The sequence below is a fragment of the Trachemys scripta genome, chromosome 8 (genome assembly GCF_013100865.1).
Source record: "Trachemys scripta elegans isolate TJP31775 chromosome 8, CAS_Tse_1.0, whole genome shotgun sequence".
Classification (NCBI taxonomy): domain Eukaryota; kingdom Metazoa; phylum Chordata; order Testudines; family Emydidae; genus Trachemys; species Trachemys scripta.
The window spans coordinates 45,354,788-45,374,360 of NC_048305.1; the positions used below are offsets into that span (position 1 = coordinate 45,354,788).

At 43.9% G+C, this 19,573-nt stretch overlaps 1 protein-coding gene across 6 annotated transcripts in view; it reads right to left on the bottom strand.

The window, feature by feature from the left end:
• Positions 1-19,573, bottom strand: part of DNM3 (dynamin 3) — a 325,491-nt gene that overhangs the window by 51,763 nt on the left and 254,155 nt on the right. For 4 of the 6 annotated variants that reach the window (XM_034778297.1, XM_034778295.1, XM_034778293.1 and 1 more), the window contains one exon: positions 19,469-19,480. The exons of the other annotated variants lie outside the window; for them this stretch is intronic. In XM_034778297.1, the coding sequence (XP_034634188.1) occupies positions 19,469-19,480 (12 nt within the window). The remainder of the gene's footprint in view (positions 1-19,468; positions 19,481-19,573) is intronic. 6 annotated transcript variants of the gene reach the window in all.

Genomic DNA, 19,573 nt, shown 5'->3' on the forward strand with positions numbered 1-19,573 from the left:
GGTTGGGAGCTGGACTGATACAAGTTCAGCATGTTGTGAGTGAATCCCCGCTGGCCCAGTGGTGGACCTCTCTGCCATTTTAGGGCCCTGGGTTGGGACGAGGTGGAGTTGGGTGGGCCTGTGTCCCTCCTGTCACTCCACCCCGGGGTGACAGTACTTCCCCCCTCCTTAGGCCAGGAGTCCTGTGCTTCTCAGGCAACCCTGTCTGAGCCCCAGAGACTCACTTGGTGCTCACCCTTACCTGAGGCTTTAGGCTTTATGGTGCTCACTCCTACTGGGGCTCACAGAGTGCTTAGCTGCCCTGCCCTGATTGCAGGCCAGAGTTTACCCACTGCTTTGCTGCCCCACCCTGACTGGGCCTAGGGCTCATAGACTGCTGTACTGTTGTACCCGGCTGGAGCACTAAGTGAAGCTAATTCCCACCTTTTGAGCTTACTTTCACAGATATGTAACAGCGAGGAGGTGTGGCCTCCCTCAGAGACTAACCAGGAGGGACGGCCACGCAGCCTACAATTATTTTGGTGGTTTAATCAAAACGCAGTTTAAAGGATCGTGGTGAGCTCAGGAAGCCATCACATAGCAGTGAATAGTAATAGGTATGCTCTTTTGAAAGAGGGAGGACTGAGTCGGTGAAAACTACCCAGAGGAAGACAAATGGTTCAGGAGCTGCTTGTTGGTGAACGACCATAGAATCACAGGAATGTAGGCCTGGAAGGGACCTTAAGAGGTCATCAAGTCCAGCCCCCTGCGCTGAGGCAGGATCCAGTAACCCTACACCATCCCTGGCAGGTATTTGTCCAACCTGTTCTTAAAACGCTCCAGTGATGGGGATTCCACACCCTCCCTTGGAAGAATATTCTAGAGCTTAACCACCCTGAGAGTTAGAACAGATTCATGGTTGTCCAATTGCCCTTTTGTATTTATTGTGATTAATCTGCTAAGCAGGGAACTACCATTCCCATCAACCCCCCCGCCCATTGCGCATCCCCTTCCCCACCAGGCAGGAGGAGGGGGCTATGTGAACCTTTTCAATAACATCAAAGAAGCCATGGCCATAGTAGCAGAGATCTGGATCTTCTCACTGTCTAGTCAGCTAACAGACCACACAGCCCTGACAGAAAATCAAGTCCCCCGATAACTATTCTGAAGAGCATGAGAGCTTCTCTGAGCAAGAAGCCGGTGACGATGCTATCCCAGGACAGGATTTGGATGCTGATGAATATGAGCTAGGGAAGCCAAAGAAGCAGTGGAGATCAATAGTTAGAACAAAACTTCATGCAAAAAGGTATGTCTTCACACTAGAGGGCCAGAAGATCTATGGAAAGACCTGTCCTAGGAAGTGACTAGGCACTTTTGGGAAGTACCAATGTCATGGCAAGAGAGGAGTAGCCAGGAAGCTGGGGTCCAGGAGAACCCCCCCCCCCAGGAATTGCATACATAGCAGGCTGCAGCAGAAGCCACAGAATTGCATGTGGATCAGAGTGCGACTGCCAGATCTTGCAACTGGGAGCAGATCTGTGCAGGACTTCGGTGAAGCAGCAGTGGACTGGGCAGAGAGCCAGTGCAGAGGGGCCCATATGGGCGACATCACTAACTGATCCTTGAAACCTACACGTTTCTGTTTGCTTTGAATAGAGACTGGACTGGAGAGGGCACCCCAGGCACGAGGCCTGATGAGCCCCAACCCTGGTTTGGACTGCCCCCTCAACGAGCCCAAATAAGAACGGGTATTGTTTTACTTTGAGCTGTACCTGTTAAGCCTCTGCACCTAAGGTATTTGTAACATATCCCTTTCCTGCCAGCTGCAGTAAAATCCCCTTTCACTTTAGCCAAATGTCTGAGTGGTTATTCAGACCCACCAGCAGTAGTGCCTATAGGGCCTGGCAGCTGAACCGTCTGAAGTGCTGGCCTCTAAATCACAGCACATCTGGCATGCTGACTAGTACCTTAGTGGTTTGGTGTAGCCCAGCATTGGGCAGCGATAACAATTACATTATAAAGCATTGACTACATTTACAGCACAATCTATTTTGAATGTGGGTTCCTGTGCAGCTGCCCATTTAGCCTGTATGTATGGTCACGTCTGAACATGAAACATATCCATCATTTAGTGTAAGCTGGTTGGAGTGGATGTTAGAAAACTGGTCAAAACAAAATTCAAACAACTTTCTGATTATTTTCTTTATGGGTTTATAAAGGAACGAAACAGAGGCCTGATTATATGTGGAAAACAAGGCAACACACACATGCAAAAGCTAGTAATCCAGAGTAGAACTTTAGAAGAGGGCAATCAGTGCTTTTGGTTTAGTGAGTAATCACGTTTTCCTCATATGCTGATCTTGTGAAATTGGAAGGAAAAGATCCATTTATCTAATGTCCAGGTGGAGTCTCCTGCTTTGAATGATATTAAACAGGCTGCAGCTTCCTTAATTTTCATTAATATAATTATTGTGAGACAGCTAAGTCAGAGAGATGTGTTCTGCATCTTCTGCTCCAAGTGGTAAAGTCAGCAGTAGTCCAATGTCATTCCTATGGCACTACAAACCTTCCCCAGTGTTTTGAGACTGGTTACAGTCAGCATGTAGACCTGATCCAACTCCCACAGAAGTTAATAGGAATCTTTCTATTGACTTCAGCAGGCATTGGGTCAGGCCCATTTCTACTTCATAAGCAGCAAATTCAGGCCTAAAGCTGGTCCCCAAGATGCCCATCATGGGCCTGATTTTCAGAGGTACAGAATACTCAGAATCTGCTCAGCACCACAAATCACACCTCATGTACTCTAGCTACACCCTGCACTACTGCATCCAATTCTTCCTTCAATGAAGCCCTTGGCAAAACTCTCATTGACTTCAATGGTCCAGGTACGGGCCCATTCTGTCCTATTCTCTCAGTTTCCTGAGGCAAATTTATTTTCTCCAGGTACAGACAGTAATCAGCAGGTACAAAAGCTTTGTCTAATGTGGAACCTTGGCTGTGGAATTTACTCCCAAGAGAGATTGGCACAATAAAGTCGTTTGTTTAAAAGTAAATTGAAAACATTCCCGTCCTCCCAGACTTATGACTATTAGTTTTCATTTCTGCACAGTGCTATAGAATGTCTGGCATCAAAGGCATTTTGTCCATTGGATTGAACTTTTACTGGACACAGTTAGTGGACTATAAATCATGGTGAACAAAGGGATTTTATGCAAACAATGCAAGAGTTATGGATTTTTCACATTTAAAATGGGCAAGGAAAGGTTTAATGGACCCCTTTCTCGGTACTACTAGCGTTCTGATGAGGGAGGGGCTGGCAAGGCATAAAATAGGAAGTAGGTTTTCCAATCAGTAATTTAATATTTCACATCACATGAAAGCCATTGGTATTTCTACCCAATACACTCTGGACTCAGACACACAACTTCGCCTCACATTGTGGACTTGTACATTCTCTGTCAAAGCTGGACTTCAGCTTGCAGATACATGGGCTAAATAGCTGTCACAGCCAGGTCCTGGGCAGCCAGACCCAGTAGTAAGAGCCAGAGTCTGCAGTCACAAGACAGCAGTCAGGCATCAGTTGGGTCACGATACTGGGAGATCAGAAGCAGGAGACAAATTGGAGATCAGAATCACAAGCCAGGAACCAGAATCAGGCCAGGTCAGGATACTAGGAGGTCAAGGCAGGAAACAAACAGAACCACAAGTTAGATGCCAGGAGTCAAACTGGGTCAGGGTGTGGGTGTACAGGGCATATTGTCCAAAGAAGGATGGAGTTCAGTTGTTCAGACAGCTTCCTGCTCCTGCTGCTGACTTAAGCAGTGCCAGTGGGCTAATCAGCTGCTCCAGGGCTTCACCAATCGAATCTCAGGGGTGGAGCCTCATACTAGGGCTGGGCTTCATGGGTTCCAGGTAAGCCATTGTCAGCAGGCTGCCAGGTAGAGGCCTGGAGCATGGTTGCTCTCATGAACCCTGCAGACCTGGGTTTGAGACCCAGGGTCATGACAACATCCTCTAAAGGTGACAAGGAACATTTCATAGCTGAAGTGACTACTGGTATGGATCGCCAGGTCTCAAAGCCCAGTTAGGGCAGGCTATAAATTCAGTGCGTTGGAAATGGCATGTTGTGCATTGAGCTTGTCCCAAAGCTCCTGCAGAATCCCTAGTAGCCAGATGGATCAGAAACAATAGGTGCCCAGTTTCTGGACAGGCTTACAAAGTCTTATTGTTATAAGGGCTTGACATTCTGGCCAGCCTCCATGAGATGCAGCAGTGTAGACAGAGAGTCCACTACAGGGAGTGCACACTTACAACATTAAGTATATGGCTCTTCCCCCTCCTCCTCCAAAGGGTCCTTGTCTGCATCCCAACTCACACATCCTTGCCTCAGAGCCTGCTGCCCTCTTAGGACGGAAATCGTATTTGAGGGGGGAATGGTGAAGCTGTTTAGTGGGTATGCATTGAGAGCTCCTGCCCACATCTCTATTAACTCCCATGCAGCTGGCGCCTGCTTGGCCTAGGGGAAGGGAGAAGGCAAACGTAGCCTTCTGAAAGAAACTCTCTTTGTCAGGAATGGGCCCGTTGACACCGAGACTCCTGCCTGCCCAGCTTCACCAGGGTGAGATGGAGAAACTTCTGTATGGTTCCATATGTCAGCGAAGGCTGAATTGAGGAGCCAGATGAAATCAGGGTAGAGATGTGGCCTGGAAGGGGACTCCTAGCCCACTTACTGTGCTTCCCCTGTTGCGGTGCCTCTACTTCTGCACTGCACTATTGATCCTACAGAGGTTGGGTGTTACCCCTGTGATCCCTGCAAAGGTAGAGCAGGCTGACAAAAGAAAGGATAAATGGTTGACTGAAGAGCTGGATACCAACATCCTCTTGCAGCCTATTGACTAAAGCTCCTTGGTAAAGCAGTAGGGGAGGTAGAATCCCATTTTCAGATTGCTGGAGCCCCGAAAGGTAACACCGAAGTCAATGAGTTTTGGATACAGAAGGAAACCAGGATTTGACCGTCTGTTACAGCTGTCCCCCTACTGCATTCCTTTTCCCCCTCCCGATCAAAGAAGCGGCATAGTGTAAGGTGCACTTATTAGAATCAGGTTCTTAGTCTAGATAAGTTGTAATTTCATTTTGCATAGCTGTGGTTAAGTTAGGTTTAAAGAATTCTTTGTATTGTGCTCTGTAAGTTAGGTTTAAAAAAATTGTTGCATTGTGTTCTGTTACTTGCTAATTTGTGTAGTCTTGTTTAAGTTAGATCATAGATAAGATTCTGCTGTGTTCTGTATAATTGTGGTTAAGTCTGTCTTCCCACTACCCTCCCCCGAGCTTGCCCATGTCTCCCCCCGAGCTCCCCAGTCACTCGTTGCAGTCTCTCTGCTGTTTAAACTTGCAGCCTGTCTGCTCTCTGTGTCTCCCTGAGTTTAAATCTCCCGCCGCAGCGCCTCTGCCTTTGGTCTCTGCTCCACCACGTGCTCCTTTTCCCCCATCCCACAACCTCACTTCTCTACCACTGCCTTTCTCTCTCTCTCTCTCTTTTAATCCCTTCCCCCACGTGCTCACCCCGCTCTTGCTGCTGCCAAACCTCAATTGTATTACTGAAGTCTAGCATAAAACCCCATTGGTTATTTAAACCCCCCTTTTTCTCTCTAACACACCTCACATTTACACCACTGTGACATATTTTTACCTAGAGTTGTTGGTTATTTAACACATTTTACCCATCACTCTTAGTTGGTTATATGCTGCTGTGACACACCCTTTACTTAGGAACTGTTAGCTACCTGTTACATTTATACTTCAGTGTTAATTGATTACCAACTGTATTGGACCCTACTGTATTGTACCCCACTATTGAAACCCCCTATCCTATTTACTAAAAGAAACCCCTCCCCAATTGTCTACCTTAACAAACCCGTACCCCTCACTATTGAATTTTCCCTGTTTTTGCATTTTCTTAATAAAGTTTATTTTGCACCCCACCAGTGCAGTAGTTGTCCCCCAAGATCCCCTACCTGCTGGCAGGGTTAGACCCTAAATACAAAAGATTACAGCTGAGAAAATCTCTATTTGAGCAACCAATATATTTTAACAGAAGGCGAAATTAGAGTCTCATCTGCTTGATCTTCTTCTACCAGACGACACCAGTCAACATCTCTGGCTAAATCATCACATTTGTCCGGTATGGGGGTTTGGGTTCCCTCTTTGAAACACATTCTTTTTTTCCTGGTTACCTGGTTTTCTGTTTTTTTTTTTCTGGTTCCAGACATGCAGACAAGCTCTTTCAGGCTCTGCAAGTTACCCTACATGCTTTTGATTAATAGTACAATTATTTTAACATGAAAAATGGGAAAGGATTCAATTTAAGCTTGCCTATTGCTAATGATGCAGCGGAATGAACATTTTCATTCCAACTAAACCTTTCCTGTTGCTGTAAAAATAAAGAAATCCAGTCTATGATTATGAAAAAGACCCAATGAACTGTGCATGGTTATTGGTTTAAACAATGCTATGGATTTTAGGAAATATGTACATATAGCACACTTTACCTACTCGGATGTGCATACATAGATATGCATACATGTAATTATGTATATGCACACCCAGAGTGGAGAGATCCAAAGTGAAGTCCGGGAATGGAAAAGAAGTTTGGTGGCCATAACTTGGCAATTCAAACCCACAGGCACACACAGTCACCTAGATTTTAACTTAGCTCCTGTCTTGAGCTAAAATGCATTGTTAAATATAATCAGAAAAACATTGTGTGGAAGTGAAACAAGCTATATAGATTCCACCTGGCAAAGTGGCTTGATGTACGAGGGGCTAGCCTGCAGATCTTATTGTGGTTTCAACCCCTGGCGCCATCAGTTGGGCTTGAAATCAAAAGCAGTGGAAGAAGATAATTAAAAGTGACTCCACACCACTCAGCTGGCAACACGAGGACTCCGCTGTAGCCACTTAAAGTGGGTGGGAAAAGATTCTGGGATATGTAAGAGAATACATTTGTCTCTTCAGCATTAGTGATTTCCATTACGGAAATACTGTACTTTATCATTATTAACCTTTATGCCATGAGAAGATCTTACATTAATGCAGCAACATTTTTTAATTTCAAGATGTTAAAGTACTGGATGGGGTGATCCTACTGCTTTACTAACTAGACTTGGGTAAAGCACGTTCTGCTTAACCAACAGGGAAGGTGCAGAACTGAAAGAGTAATGTAAGCCACTAGCTTTGAGCATGGCACTATGCACAAATGCTGTATAACGCTATAGACGTCTGCTGGCTACACTGTTAATTTTTTAAACTTTATAGCCAGAAGGGGAGTGGGGGAGGCCACCTGGTTCAACCCAGCCTGCTTGGCTGCAGGAACAATCATTTAAAGAAATAAAGGAAACACTCAGCCCCCAAAGGAGCAGAAGATGAGAAGACTGTGTTCCAGTTCTAACCAGCTGAAGGAAAGTTTATATAAAAACAAATCACTTGGTTACTGACTCACGGGGAAAGAATTCTTAAGCTTTCTTCAGGGAAACCCCAGTAAATGTGTATCAAAAACATGGAGATGGTGTTGTCTGTTCTGTTGTGATACTTGGTCCACATAATAAACCTTTGGCAACAGAGTGACATGCTGAATACGGCTCTTTGGGACATCCAAGGATAACAAAACCAGCTGTGGCTTCCTGACAACTCTGCCTAGTGTTTTGTACTGCCGATGTGCCTGGGAAATGCAAAGCGGGAAGAAATGTGGGGAAAGGGCTACGTTTCGTTACAACATTTGAGAATATTTTTCTGTCCATGATTCACACCATACTTTCTGCCTTGCTCTTTAAAAACAACCTTGGAGAATGAAATATAGCTGTTTGGACTCCGCTGCATTCTTCAACATCTGTGGTCTTTAAAGGGCTGACTGATTCAAATAGCCCACAATACTATATGCAAGAAGAGTGAATGAACTTCTCTTTGCATGCACAACTTCTCTAGAATATGTTGTGAAACACATAGTAGACTGTGCAAGAAATATTAGTCTCCACTCCTAAAAAAGTACGGATTTGACTGACATCTAACTGTTTTGGCTCTGATTCTTTTAGTTAGCACAACATTTTGGAAGTGTGTTGTGCTCATCCTTCAAGCACGTCTTTGCAGTGAAGAGGGTTTAAGCTCAGTAAAATATGTGCACAAAAATCAGAGATCACACTGGTTCCAAAACAAACCACCAGATCTGAACACCCTGGAGTTTGAAACTGCACTGGATCTGAACTTTACAGCTAGAGACTCTAGAGAGGAATATAAGTAAGACCACGTATTCTGTGTCACGTTGGACTTTAATTCTGTATCAAACCCCACAACCTCCACCCTGAGTTTTCGTAGAAATCCCAGGGGGCAGATTGAAAATTCGGTAGCAGCTTCAGGTAAATTTAAACAATGAAAATTTCTAATGAACTCAATATAAAAATGAACACCACAGTGAGGACAAGGGGCCCTTGCATTATTTATTTTGATGTTGATTTCAATTTAGTTTATGCTGTCCCCAGATTATCAGTTGTGGATAAACGAAAGATTTTTTTATTGACTGCACCATGGAAGATTTCAGAAGTGCGGCTGGGTGTTTTGGCATTTGTATAGAAGGCAGTAGGGGCATTTGGCACGTGGAAAGGTGTGGGAGCTGATTTGGGATTGTGGAATGAGCACATTAGTGTTTTTACTAAAATGATCTGTAGTGAAAGAGTTAATAGTGTTGACATTTGAACTTGCATTTGATGAAGTGGGTATTCACCCACGAAAGCTTATGCTCCAATACATCTGTTACTCTTAAAGGTGCCACAGGACTCTCTGTTGCTTTTTACAGCTCCAGCCTAACACGGCCACCCCTCTGATACTTGACATTTGAACTGTAATTGTTTAGGTTTCAGAGTCAATATCCCATTGAGATGAATAAGGAAGTTGACACCTATGGTGTCAAACTGCCTGCACATTCAGGAAGAGAGCTCAGTTAACATCTGAAAAAGTTTCTTCACAATGCTAAGGGTTAGAAATATAATGTAACACACAACATGAAAGCTTAGCTTCTGGAACACAATTCTATGACAGAGGGTGGGTCTGTGTTGTCATAGTTTAACATGTATATTTGAACATGGCTTCAATGTGTCTACATATTCCTTAGGTGCCTTATGGTCTGAGCAAGTAAACTGGTGACTAAGCTGGCCACTGTTGACCAAAGTTGACTGCCATCAGTTAATTAATTTGATCTGTTTAGAGTGATGAACAACCATGTGTAGCCTAGATCAAACAGGTGGAGGAGTGTACACGTATGGTAAGTTCTCTGAGCTAATTGTCAATCTATTAATTCAAGGTAAAAACATCTAGTAAAGTCAAGCCCTGAGTTCTGCCACTGACTGCATTTGTGTTAGACAAAAAAACTGCACATTTTAAAAGTATCTGAACAGCTTAAAGGAGCAAATCTTTCCAGAAGAGAGAGAGAGAGAGCATGTGTACAAGAATAAGGAAAAGGGGGTACTGTGGGTAGGAAATTGAGAGTGTAACAGCTAGAAAAGTATCAAACCATGACTATCAAGATAGCAAATCACTTCAGAAGAAATCTATAATGCTGAACAAATTGAAGGGGCCCAATTAGGAGAGGCTGAGGTTAAATTCCAAGGAGGCTAAAAACAGAACTCTAAACAAATGCATAATAGACTGCATTTCAGACACCACACATCCAGGCATTACAATGCTCTTTTCACCTCACCTCTGAAGTCAATGATCCTCATGTGAGAGACTGGGGGATAGGTCTGCGTCAACTTATGAGTTCCATTGTGCTTTGTGTATTTCAGCTTCCTTTTTGATGCAATCTGCATGTGGCTTTGAGTGCTCATTTTCAAGCAGGTACTTGACCCCTAGTAGACAGAGTATGTCTGGGAAGTTGTGACAGTGCAATCGAAGGTCAACAATATTACCTGGGATTATTCTAGTGGAGCAATGGGTTTGCTACAAGCAGGGCCATTGGCTTTGAATATCTCTCTACACAGAAGCCTACAGAGGGTTGGGAGCATGGAGAGTGTACAACAGAAGTGCAGGGGGAGGAAAGGCATCAGAGTTAAGGACACCACAGCTATCTCAAATACACACACACAAATCAGACATGACAACTCTGTCCTGGCTAATATACTTTGCATCACTGATTGCCCAATGTTTCCCTCTCCTCTCCCATGAAATCACAAAAAGATGGGAGCAGTGTGGTCAGACCCACCTAGGCCAGCTCTTCCAGATTACTGACTTGAAATCATTTGAACAACTGACCCAACATCACACACAACTAAGGTCAGATTTCCATAAAGGTATTCCACTGAGACAGTCCCTATGCAACTGTGGACTCAGCAAACATCTGCCAACCTGTGCCAAAATTTAAAAATGAATTGAAGACTCAAGGAAAATAGACAGAAGAAAAGGACATGGCACCATGCAGCCCTAAATGATGCACAAGCAGATAACTCACTAAATACATAAGGGAAGTGGGAATCTGATTCTTTAAAGGACCACAGATGAAGACAACTGGCCAGATCTCCTCCAGACAGCTCACACCAGCCACTCCTCATTCATGTGGAGAATGGATAGCAATCATGTTTCATCTACACATCATGTTTCATCTACACACCGGGTGCCAGGAACTAAGGCGATGTCTACACTACAAGCTAACGGCATGATTCCCCAGCTCATATACACATACCCACGCTCTCATCGAGCTAACGTGAGTATAAATAGCAGCATAGCTGCTGTAGCACAGGTAGCAGCAGCCAGGGCATGGCTTAGCCATGCTGAGTACAAACCCTCCGAAACCGATGAGTATGTAACTTGGCATGGCTAAGACATGCTCCGCTGCCGCTGCCCATGCTACCCCGGCTACACTGCTATTTATACTCACACTAGCTCAGAAGATTTTAGTTCTGTTGTAATTAACTCATTTTCTGAAGCATGGGGGCGGGGGATATTCCATGCTGTGCCGGGAGGTGGTTTAAATCACATTTGTAACCTCCAGATCCTAGATCTTGCCGAGGGCTGGACACGTGGGGCCTGTCTAAGTTATGGCAGCTCCCTGGGTTGCAGTGCTGCCCAGAATCTCCTCAGCACCATGTGCTGCAACTAGCCCTTGACACACCCCTTCTGCCCACATGCCAGGGCTTGTGAAGAGGTCCCTAGAGCAGTGTTTCTTAACCCATTGGTAGGGACCCAAACTGGGTCACCAGAATGTTTCAAAGGGTCACGTGGCAACTCCTGTGGTTCTTTGTCCCATGGGGCTGGCTGGGCTTGCTCCCTGTTCCAGGCACTGCAACTTCTGGGGTCCCAGCGCCACTCAGGTTTGGTCCAGCCATCATGACAACAGGAGTCCAGGTAGGCTGGATTTGAGTGAGTGGCCCTGCAATCCCACAAGCCAGGTCACAACTCCACTAACACAAATTTGGTCCAGTCAGGGGGGCGGGCCCAAACCTGAGCAGTGCTGCAACTCCATAGTTTGCAATGCCTGGAGTGGAGAGCCAAACCCAGCCAGCCCTACAGCGCAGGAGCTGCCACTGTGGGGTGAGTGCCGGACATGACCCGACCCCCGCAGGGGACAGGATATGACTGAAACCACCCCCAGGGCCTCCACCCCCAGACTCTTTACTGGGTTGTGACAGGCCATAAACATTTACAAATGGGTCCTGAGCCCCAAAAGGTTGATAACCACTGCCCTAGAATATGGCTTTATTGTTATCTTTCACAGTGCTTGCCACAGGACGAATCCTCATCCAGCCTAAATGGGGCTTTTGGGGCTCATTTATGCGACGCTAGCCCTTTTACTCAGAGTACAGGGCCCAAAGCCAAGGTGAAGATCACACCCAAAGATCCAAAACTTTGAGGCCAGATAATTTTCACCTTTCCATCCACTTCAATAGAGTCATTAACACTGGGGAACTGGTGCACAATCAAGTTGCACCATTAAAACTGAAGAATTCCTAAGTATTCTCAGTATATAGAAACCTTGCCAAAAATGCAGCCAAGACCATAGAATTACTATGCTGGGAAATAAAGAATGGCGACTTATTTCTAAATTGTCTGGAGCCTAACATCAGCAGGTTCACTGTAAAGCAGAAATGTGAAGTGCTGTTAACAGATATCTGACCCCTGGCTCCCTGACATACAGTTACCAGCTTCCCTAGAGCTGGTTTTGAAATCATTCTGTTTGATGGCCTGTGTCTTGTTACAGTCAGTGCAACTGATGCAATCCTGAATCTTTTTTTCCCCCCATCTGTTTTAACTGTCTCAAGCCAGTTTGTTTCTGCTCTAAGGAAGCATATAACAAGCCTGAACCAACCTCTTGGCTTTCACAAACTTATGACATTAGAGTCATTTGCTCCTCTAAGCAAAGTTACTCCAAAATGTTTAGGGAAATGAGAAGATGATTTTGATTTGATAAATTTGTTTTCAGGTCCTTGGAATGGAGAGCAAGCAAGCAAGGGCCTGAAAACCAGCCTGCCACTTCCTTCCCTCCCTGGGTTTTGGACTGCTTTTGACCTAGGTCTCACAACCCCCGCCCACTAAGACTCCACTGTAAAAGTCAATTCATCTGTCTCAAAAGACGACTGAAACACAGCATATATTATGGCACATTTCCAATTTTAAAGAGATTTCAACACTTCATTTAAAAACTATTTTTAAACTTCATTGGCATGACGCTATTTTTTTTTTATTTGAAGTGGGTTCTTTTCCACCTAGAATTCAGTACCTTCTATTTCTAAAAAATTATACATTTGGAATTAACAAACCTCTAAAAATATGAAACATCTTATATTTTCATCTGAACTGTTTTACTAACAAATCAGTATAGATGGTTTTTCCACTTCTCTACAAAGAAAAATAATTCTTTACTTTTCACAATTGATCTAACCAATATATTGATCTAAGAACACAGAGGAAAGGAGAGACTAATTTATTTTTCTGTTTGCATCTATTCGCCATGATTTTTAAAACATACCTGATAAGTGGCTAGGCTAGATTTTAGTTGTAGCTGGTGGATAAAAATCCCTCTTCAGAAATCTAGTTGAGTTTAGGAAAGCTCTTTTGTCACCCAAAGATATACATGATTTCTGGAATGACTTTTCCATTTACATGCCAGTCACCAAACAAGCACGAGTGACGGTAAGAAAGTCTTTTTAAGACTTTCTTACCTCGGACAAACCAGGACATCTGGTCCTTTTAATAAAGTAGCTGAACTGGACTCTGAGTTTGGCAAAACCGTTTTAGGGATTTTTTAAAAAAATTGAATCTAAGCAATTAAGAGAAATGTTCTAAGGAATACAAGCTACAGACCAGGCAGGGAAAAAGTTTTCCTGCAAAATTTCTAATCTGCTCCTTCTAAAGAAAACTTTGCTTGTCTCTTTGCAAAGAATAATCCCCAAACAAGATCAAAGTGGAATGTAAACTTTTTGTAGTGAGCTATGATGTCAGATGGCTACATCCAATATGACTGCAATTTAGAAAGCGCTACAAATGACCTAAAGATCTATTTGCCGTTGTGTTGTAGTCATGTCGGTCCCAGGATATTAGAGAGACAAGGTGGGTGAGGTAATATATTATATTGGACCAACTTCTGAAGAAGAACTCTGTGTAGCTCCAAAGCTTGTCTCTCACCCGCAGAAGTCAGCCCAATAAAAGATATTCCCCCCCCCCCCCGCATCGTGTCTCTCTAAAAGTTCTGGCCAGCTGTGCACGGGAGGAGGTGCTGTACCTTTCTAAGGGTGGATTAGGTGCACACACCCATCTTGTCAGGGAACTTCATGTGGCACAATGTCTCCCAAAACTCCACCAGAGAGGGTGCAGCTCAGTAATGGACCTGATCTAACGGTACAATCTGGCCCTGAACACAGACACACACTCCACAAAGGTTAAGATTGCCTATATGTTTCCACTTCTAAAGGACCTTCCTATCTTGGGCTTGGTCTACACTACCCCCCTAATTCGAACTAAGGTACGCAACTTCAGCTACGTGAATAACGTAGCTGAAGTTCGAAGTACCTTAGTTCGAATTAGTTCGAACTTACCTTGGTCCACACGCGGCAGGCAGGCTCCCCCGTCGACTCCGCGGTACTCCTCTCGGCGAGCTGGAGTACCGCAGTCGACGGCGAGCACTTCCGGGTTCGACTTATCACGTCCAGACTAGACGCGATAAGTCGAACCCAGAAGTTCGATTTCCAGCCGTCGAACTACCGGGTAAGTGTAGCCAAGGCCTTGGTTACAGTTTGCAATAAGAGTACTGTAATTCCAGCATAATTCCATTGCTATTACAGTGTTGGATTCGCTTTCCAGTATTAATTACCAATAATTCAATAACTGGAAGATTGTCAATGGGATTGATTTACTACTTAATATTACTGCTTTTGTGTGCTTCTTAATATATATGCTATTAGAACCCAGGTACACTAACTACATAGAGATTATTCTCAGTAGTGAGTTTTCAAATTATATGAATTAATGGTAATTGCAGATGTCATGGTTACAAGGCTGACTGCACCGCTAAGCCCTCTCAAATCTCTCCTAGTTAGGGTTGCCAACTTTGGCTGGATGAATTCCTGGAGATTTCATCACTTGGCATAATCTTTAAAGATGAATCTTTAATTCCTGGAGAGTCCAGGACAGTCCTGGAGGGTTGGGAGCCCTATTCCTAAGTGTACTCCCCTCCAGTATTAGGTCTCATGTCTTCATCTTTCTCAAGGTGGTGTCCCCACAATTCTTCCCCTCTGAGATCAGGTCTCAAGCTACAGCACCTTGTGTAGCAACTGTGATTCTCAGCAGGTCAGACTGGGTTTGGTGTCTGAAAATCTTCCCTCTGGGAGCTGTGACCAGCAATTAACACATGGACCAGACAGCTCTCACAAAACAAAAGTACAGTACTGTTTAACAATGTAGGAACACTGCATAATGTAAGAGAAAAGGATGATTAACACAATAAAAGAGGTCTATACACATCTATTTTACCTAAGACTTACCAGCCCTGTAGAAGCTTATGTAAGGTTAACTGCTTCAGACTCTCTCACAGGATCTATGTCAGTCTGCCCCTCAGGTACAACTCTGATAACTGCACCCTCATCTCTGGTTTGAGAGAGATTTACTGTCCTCTGATCTGTTCATTCCTAGGCCTGCCTAACACAAGTGAGTAACTGGCCTAGGGTCATTCTCATAAGCAAACTAGAGAAATGTGGTCTAGATTAAATTACTGTAAAATGGGTTCATCAGTGCCATGGTTCAAAGACCGAACTCAAAGAGCAGTTGTCAATGGGTCACTGCCAAACTGGGAGGGTGCATCTAGTGGGGTTTGGCAGGGGTCAGTCCTGGGTCCTGTACTATTCATTATTTTCATTAATAAATTGGATAATGGTGTGGAGAGTATGTTTATAAATTTTGCAGATGACACCAAGCTGGGAGGGGTGGCAAGCACTTTGAAGGGCAGGATTAGAATTCAAAACAACCTTGACAAATTGGAGAACTGGTCTCAATTCAACAAGGTGAAATTCAATAATGACAAGTGCAAAGCATTTCACTTACAAAGAAAAAAATCAAACGCACAACTACACAACGGGGAACAACTGGCTAGGAGACAGAACTGCTGAAAAAATCTGGGGGTTATAGTGGATCACAAACTGAATGAGAGTCAACAGTGTGATGCAGTTGCAAGAAAGACTAATATCATTCTGGGGTGTAGTAACTGGAGTGTTGTATGTCAGACAAGGGAGGTAATTGTCCCGCTCTACTTGGCACTGGTGAGGTTTCAGCTGAAGTACTGTGTCCAGTTCTGGGTGCCACACTTTAGGAAAGATGGGGATAAACTGGAGAGAGTCCAGAGAAGAGCAATAAAAGTGATAAAAGGTTTAGAAAACCTGATCTATGAAGAGAAGTTAGAATAAATGGGTACATTTAGTCTTGAGAAAAAACTGAGTGGGAAGCTGATAGTCTTCAAATATGTTAAGGGCCATTATAAAGAGGACAGTGATCAGCTATTCTCCATGTCCACTGAAGGTGGGACAAGAAGTAATGAGCTTAATCTGCAGCAAGGGAGATTTAGGTTAGATATCTGGAAAAACTTTTTAACTATAAGGGTAATAGGAATAGGAATAGGCTTCCAAGGCTGTGGAATTCCCCATCATTGGAGGTTTTTAAGAACATGCTGGACAAACCCCTGTAAGTGCAGAGGGCTGAACTTGATGACTTCTCACGCTCCCTTCCAGCCCTACATTTCTATGATTCTCAGTAGTCTCTTCACAGTTCATAGCTTAGGTAGTGTGTCTCCTAGCCTCCTGTCCTGTTTACAAGGAGGGTTTTTATTTGGAGCCATTGTCTGGCCTTTATAGCTGTTTTTCAACAGCTCGGATATTAAACTAAACCAACAAATGCATATAATAAAGAATTCCAATAACCCAATGTAGCCAAACAGTAACTATATCATTAACCAAGTCAGCGATTTTATTACTAAATTATTACAGACCAGTCCCCCATGTCTTTCACAACAGGTACCCAGAAGCAGAGCTGTAGTGTAACTGCAATGTAACTACACTGCAGTCACAACACCCTTACAATGTACTACCCTTATCGGTATGTCCAACTTGTACTGCTCAGGCTGAAATTTCTCATGTGTGGTTTCAGAGTTACATTTCTTTTTGAAAGTTTAAGCAAAAGCAGTTCAGCCATTTTAGAGTATAAAGAGAGGAGGAGAAATGCACTTTCAACATTTTGTGAACTTTTACAAAAAACAGTTTTAGTGCTTGGGAATTTGTGGTAAAAATTTGGTGAGAACACAGGGTCAGATTTTTTAAAGTATTTAAAGGTAAATGCCTTTAAAAATCTGCAGCACAGTGCCTAGGATACATTTTAATTTAACAAATTTATAAATGTGATAAAATGGACTTTGTGAAGGTGTCCTGGTTTTTCTTATCCATTAACTGGATTTTTTGGAGGTGGGGGGTGGAGAGGGAGGAAGGGGTGGCGCTGGAGATAGAATGAGGACATCACTAACTATCTCTCAATGTTCTACCTACTCTGCACATGTGTGCATAAGGAAGTTGAGTCGAGTTTAGTTTTAACGTAAAGATGCATACGGAATTTTGTCTCTGTGTGTTGCATGAGATCCAGCTCATCTGCCTTATCCTATGTGATCTGTTCCTGGCTTTGGTCCAGCAAAACACTTCAGCACATTAAACTTTAAGTATGAGTAATCCCACAGACGTTAAGGATTATGCAAAAATAAAAAATAAAAACAAATTCCTAGAAGACTGTTGCTAATCCACCTCTTGAATAAGAAATAGGCTTCTATTATCTCCTAGAAACTTTTTGTTTTGCTCTTTGTTTCCAGTTCTGCAAGTCTTAGGCAGCAATGTTAAGGGCAGGTGGGATGACACTAAGCAATGAAGGATTATGAGCTGCTGGCAAATTTGCTGCATCCCTTAACTGCACTTCTGTCCCCTCAATGCTATCCTATCCCTTCTCCCCCCTCTCATCTGCCACCATTCCCTTTCCCCCATAACAGAATGGAAGGAGTCTTCTGCTGCCATAGGTGCTGGGAGCTGCAGGTTAATACGTCCTGCCTCACTGGAGCCGGTGTAATGCATTAGATTGCACCCTGAATGGCCTGTGGCAGAGAGAGGAAGGGTCTGGCAGAACACAGATCCTGAGGCAGGAGAACTAGCACTCAAACCTGGAGGTGGGCTTCATGCACTGTGCTTTTGAAATTAACCTTTTTGTTAAGCGACCAGCCCTCAAGAGGGGTAATGCTTCTGAGTCTACAATGAGCATGTAGCTCTTGCTTGCAGCTTGGGGAGGGGCGGGGGGGGGGGGAGGAGAGCACCAACTAATAATAATCTCTAAGCTCCTAGGTAGGATCCACTGCACCTGCCTTCACGCGCAATGCCATATAGTATCAGCATACTGTTCCCACCCGAGATGCAACCTCCTGTTGCCTCCCAGAGTGCCCCCTCATTACAAGATGAGGGGTTGCCATTCTCCCATGTGTCCCCCCGGGGTCATCCCCAGACCATGTCCCTCTCAGTCCTGTCCCCCTCCATGGCACCCTATTCTGCCACATTTCCCCTGGTCTATTAGCCCCAATCGAAACTCTTCTCCCTCTGCATCAGCTTAGCAGTTGAGGCGGCAGCACAGCCTACAGTCAGCACAAGGTAAATTCAGATTATAAATGTTGTAACATAGTATTGATAGTTTAAGTGTTAGCCATATAGACAACCCAGCTCTTCATCTCAACCCCCTCCCGTGCAACACGCCACCTTTCACCATTCCCCTGAAAATACTGGGAGACAAATCTCCCCAGCAAAGCCAACAAAACAGACCAAGCGTGGAGTTTCTAAGCCTAGCCAGTTTGGAGACATGAGGAATCAAAAACTGGTAAGAAAAATTATGAAAGTGAAGGATGGGTAAATTCGCCAATCATAACATTAAAAATTCCTTTTCTGATCTTTCCCAAACTTCCCAGAAAAACTCTACCCGAGGATGAGATGCAGCAGGCAACATTGCAGGGGAGCTCCTTGGTTTTTATTGGAAGCTAGTTTCAGCCTTTAGTACAGGGAGGCTACTGCTGCTCCATAATGTTCCTTCCAAAGGGTTAACATGCTACCCCCTTCCCCACAAAGAAGCAATCGTAACATGCTAACTTCTTTCTACTGCATGACAGTCTTCACTGCACTATATTCCAGTGTGTGAGAGATGCTGTATTCACTTATAGGATCAGTAAAAATGGTATAAAAAGTATTTAGAAATGTATTAAGTCTGGGAACTGCTAGATTATTAGTTTATCAGCTAGACATTAGCAAAACTTTCTTTTTATGTGCTGCTTAGTTTCACAAAACCTACCAGGCATATTTCAATTCTCCCTCTCCCACACCCTTCTGCTGCCGTCCAGCTGGAATACATCAAGGGTCTAGAAGCCAAGTCAAATGTTGACCCCACCCTCCTCCATCCATTTTAAGGCACCTTCAAAGCCAGTACACTGATCTAGTTCAGCTTAGCCAACAACGCCAGCAAATCTGTTATTTAAGACTTCAGTGCTGGATTTTTATAACTGCCCATTAATACAAGCTTTGATGTATGGTCAAAAAAATCCAGCTGTAATGATTTTCATCAGACTGTAGTAACCTTTCCTCAAAAGGGTCTTTATTTCTATACCTTCATAATCTTTATTCCCAACACCATTTTATTTCTATATAGTATCACTCTGAATTGCCTTATAAACCGGCCCTGAACAACACGAAACACTTGTCCTTCCCAAAAGCTGAAACAGAAGGGCGATTATAGTTCTAACAAATATAACTTTTTGCATCAGAGTTTGCAACACTATTTTGTTCAAAACAGCCTACATTTTAGGCTATAGTTACGTGAACCAGAACAGAAACATTTGTTTTTCTGACAAAACACTTTGAGAAGGGTAGAAAGGGAGTTTGTAACAGGACAAAGAACTTACTCTGTTGTTCCCCTTTGCAGGAAGCAGCATGGAAAAAAAGGAACACGATCCATTAGATACATGTATTTCAAATGCATGCAGTGTGCTGTGTGTAATTTGGGTGTC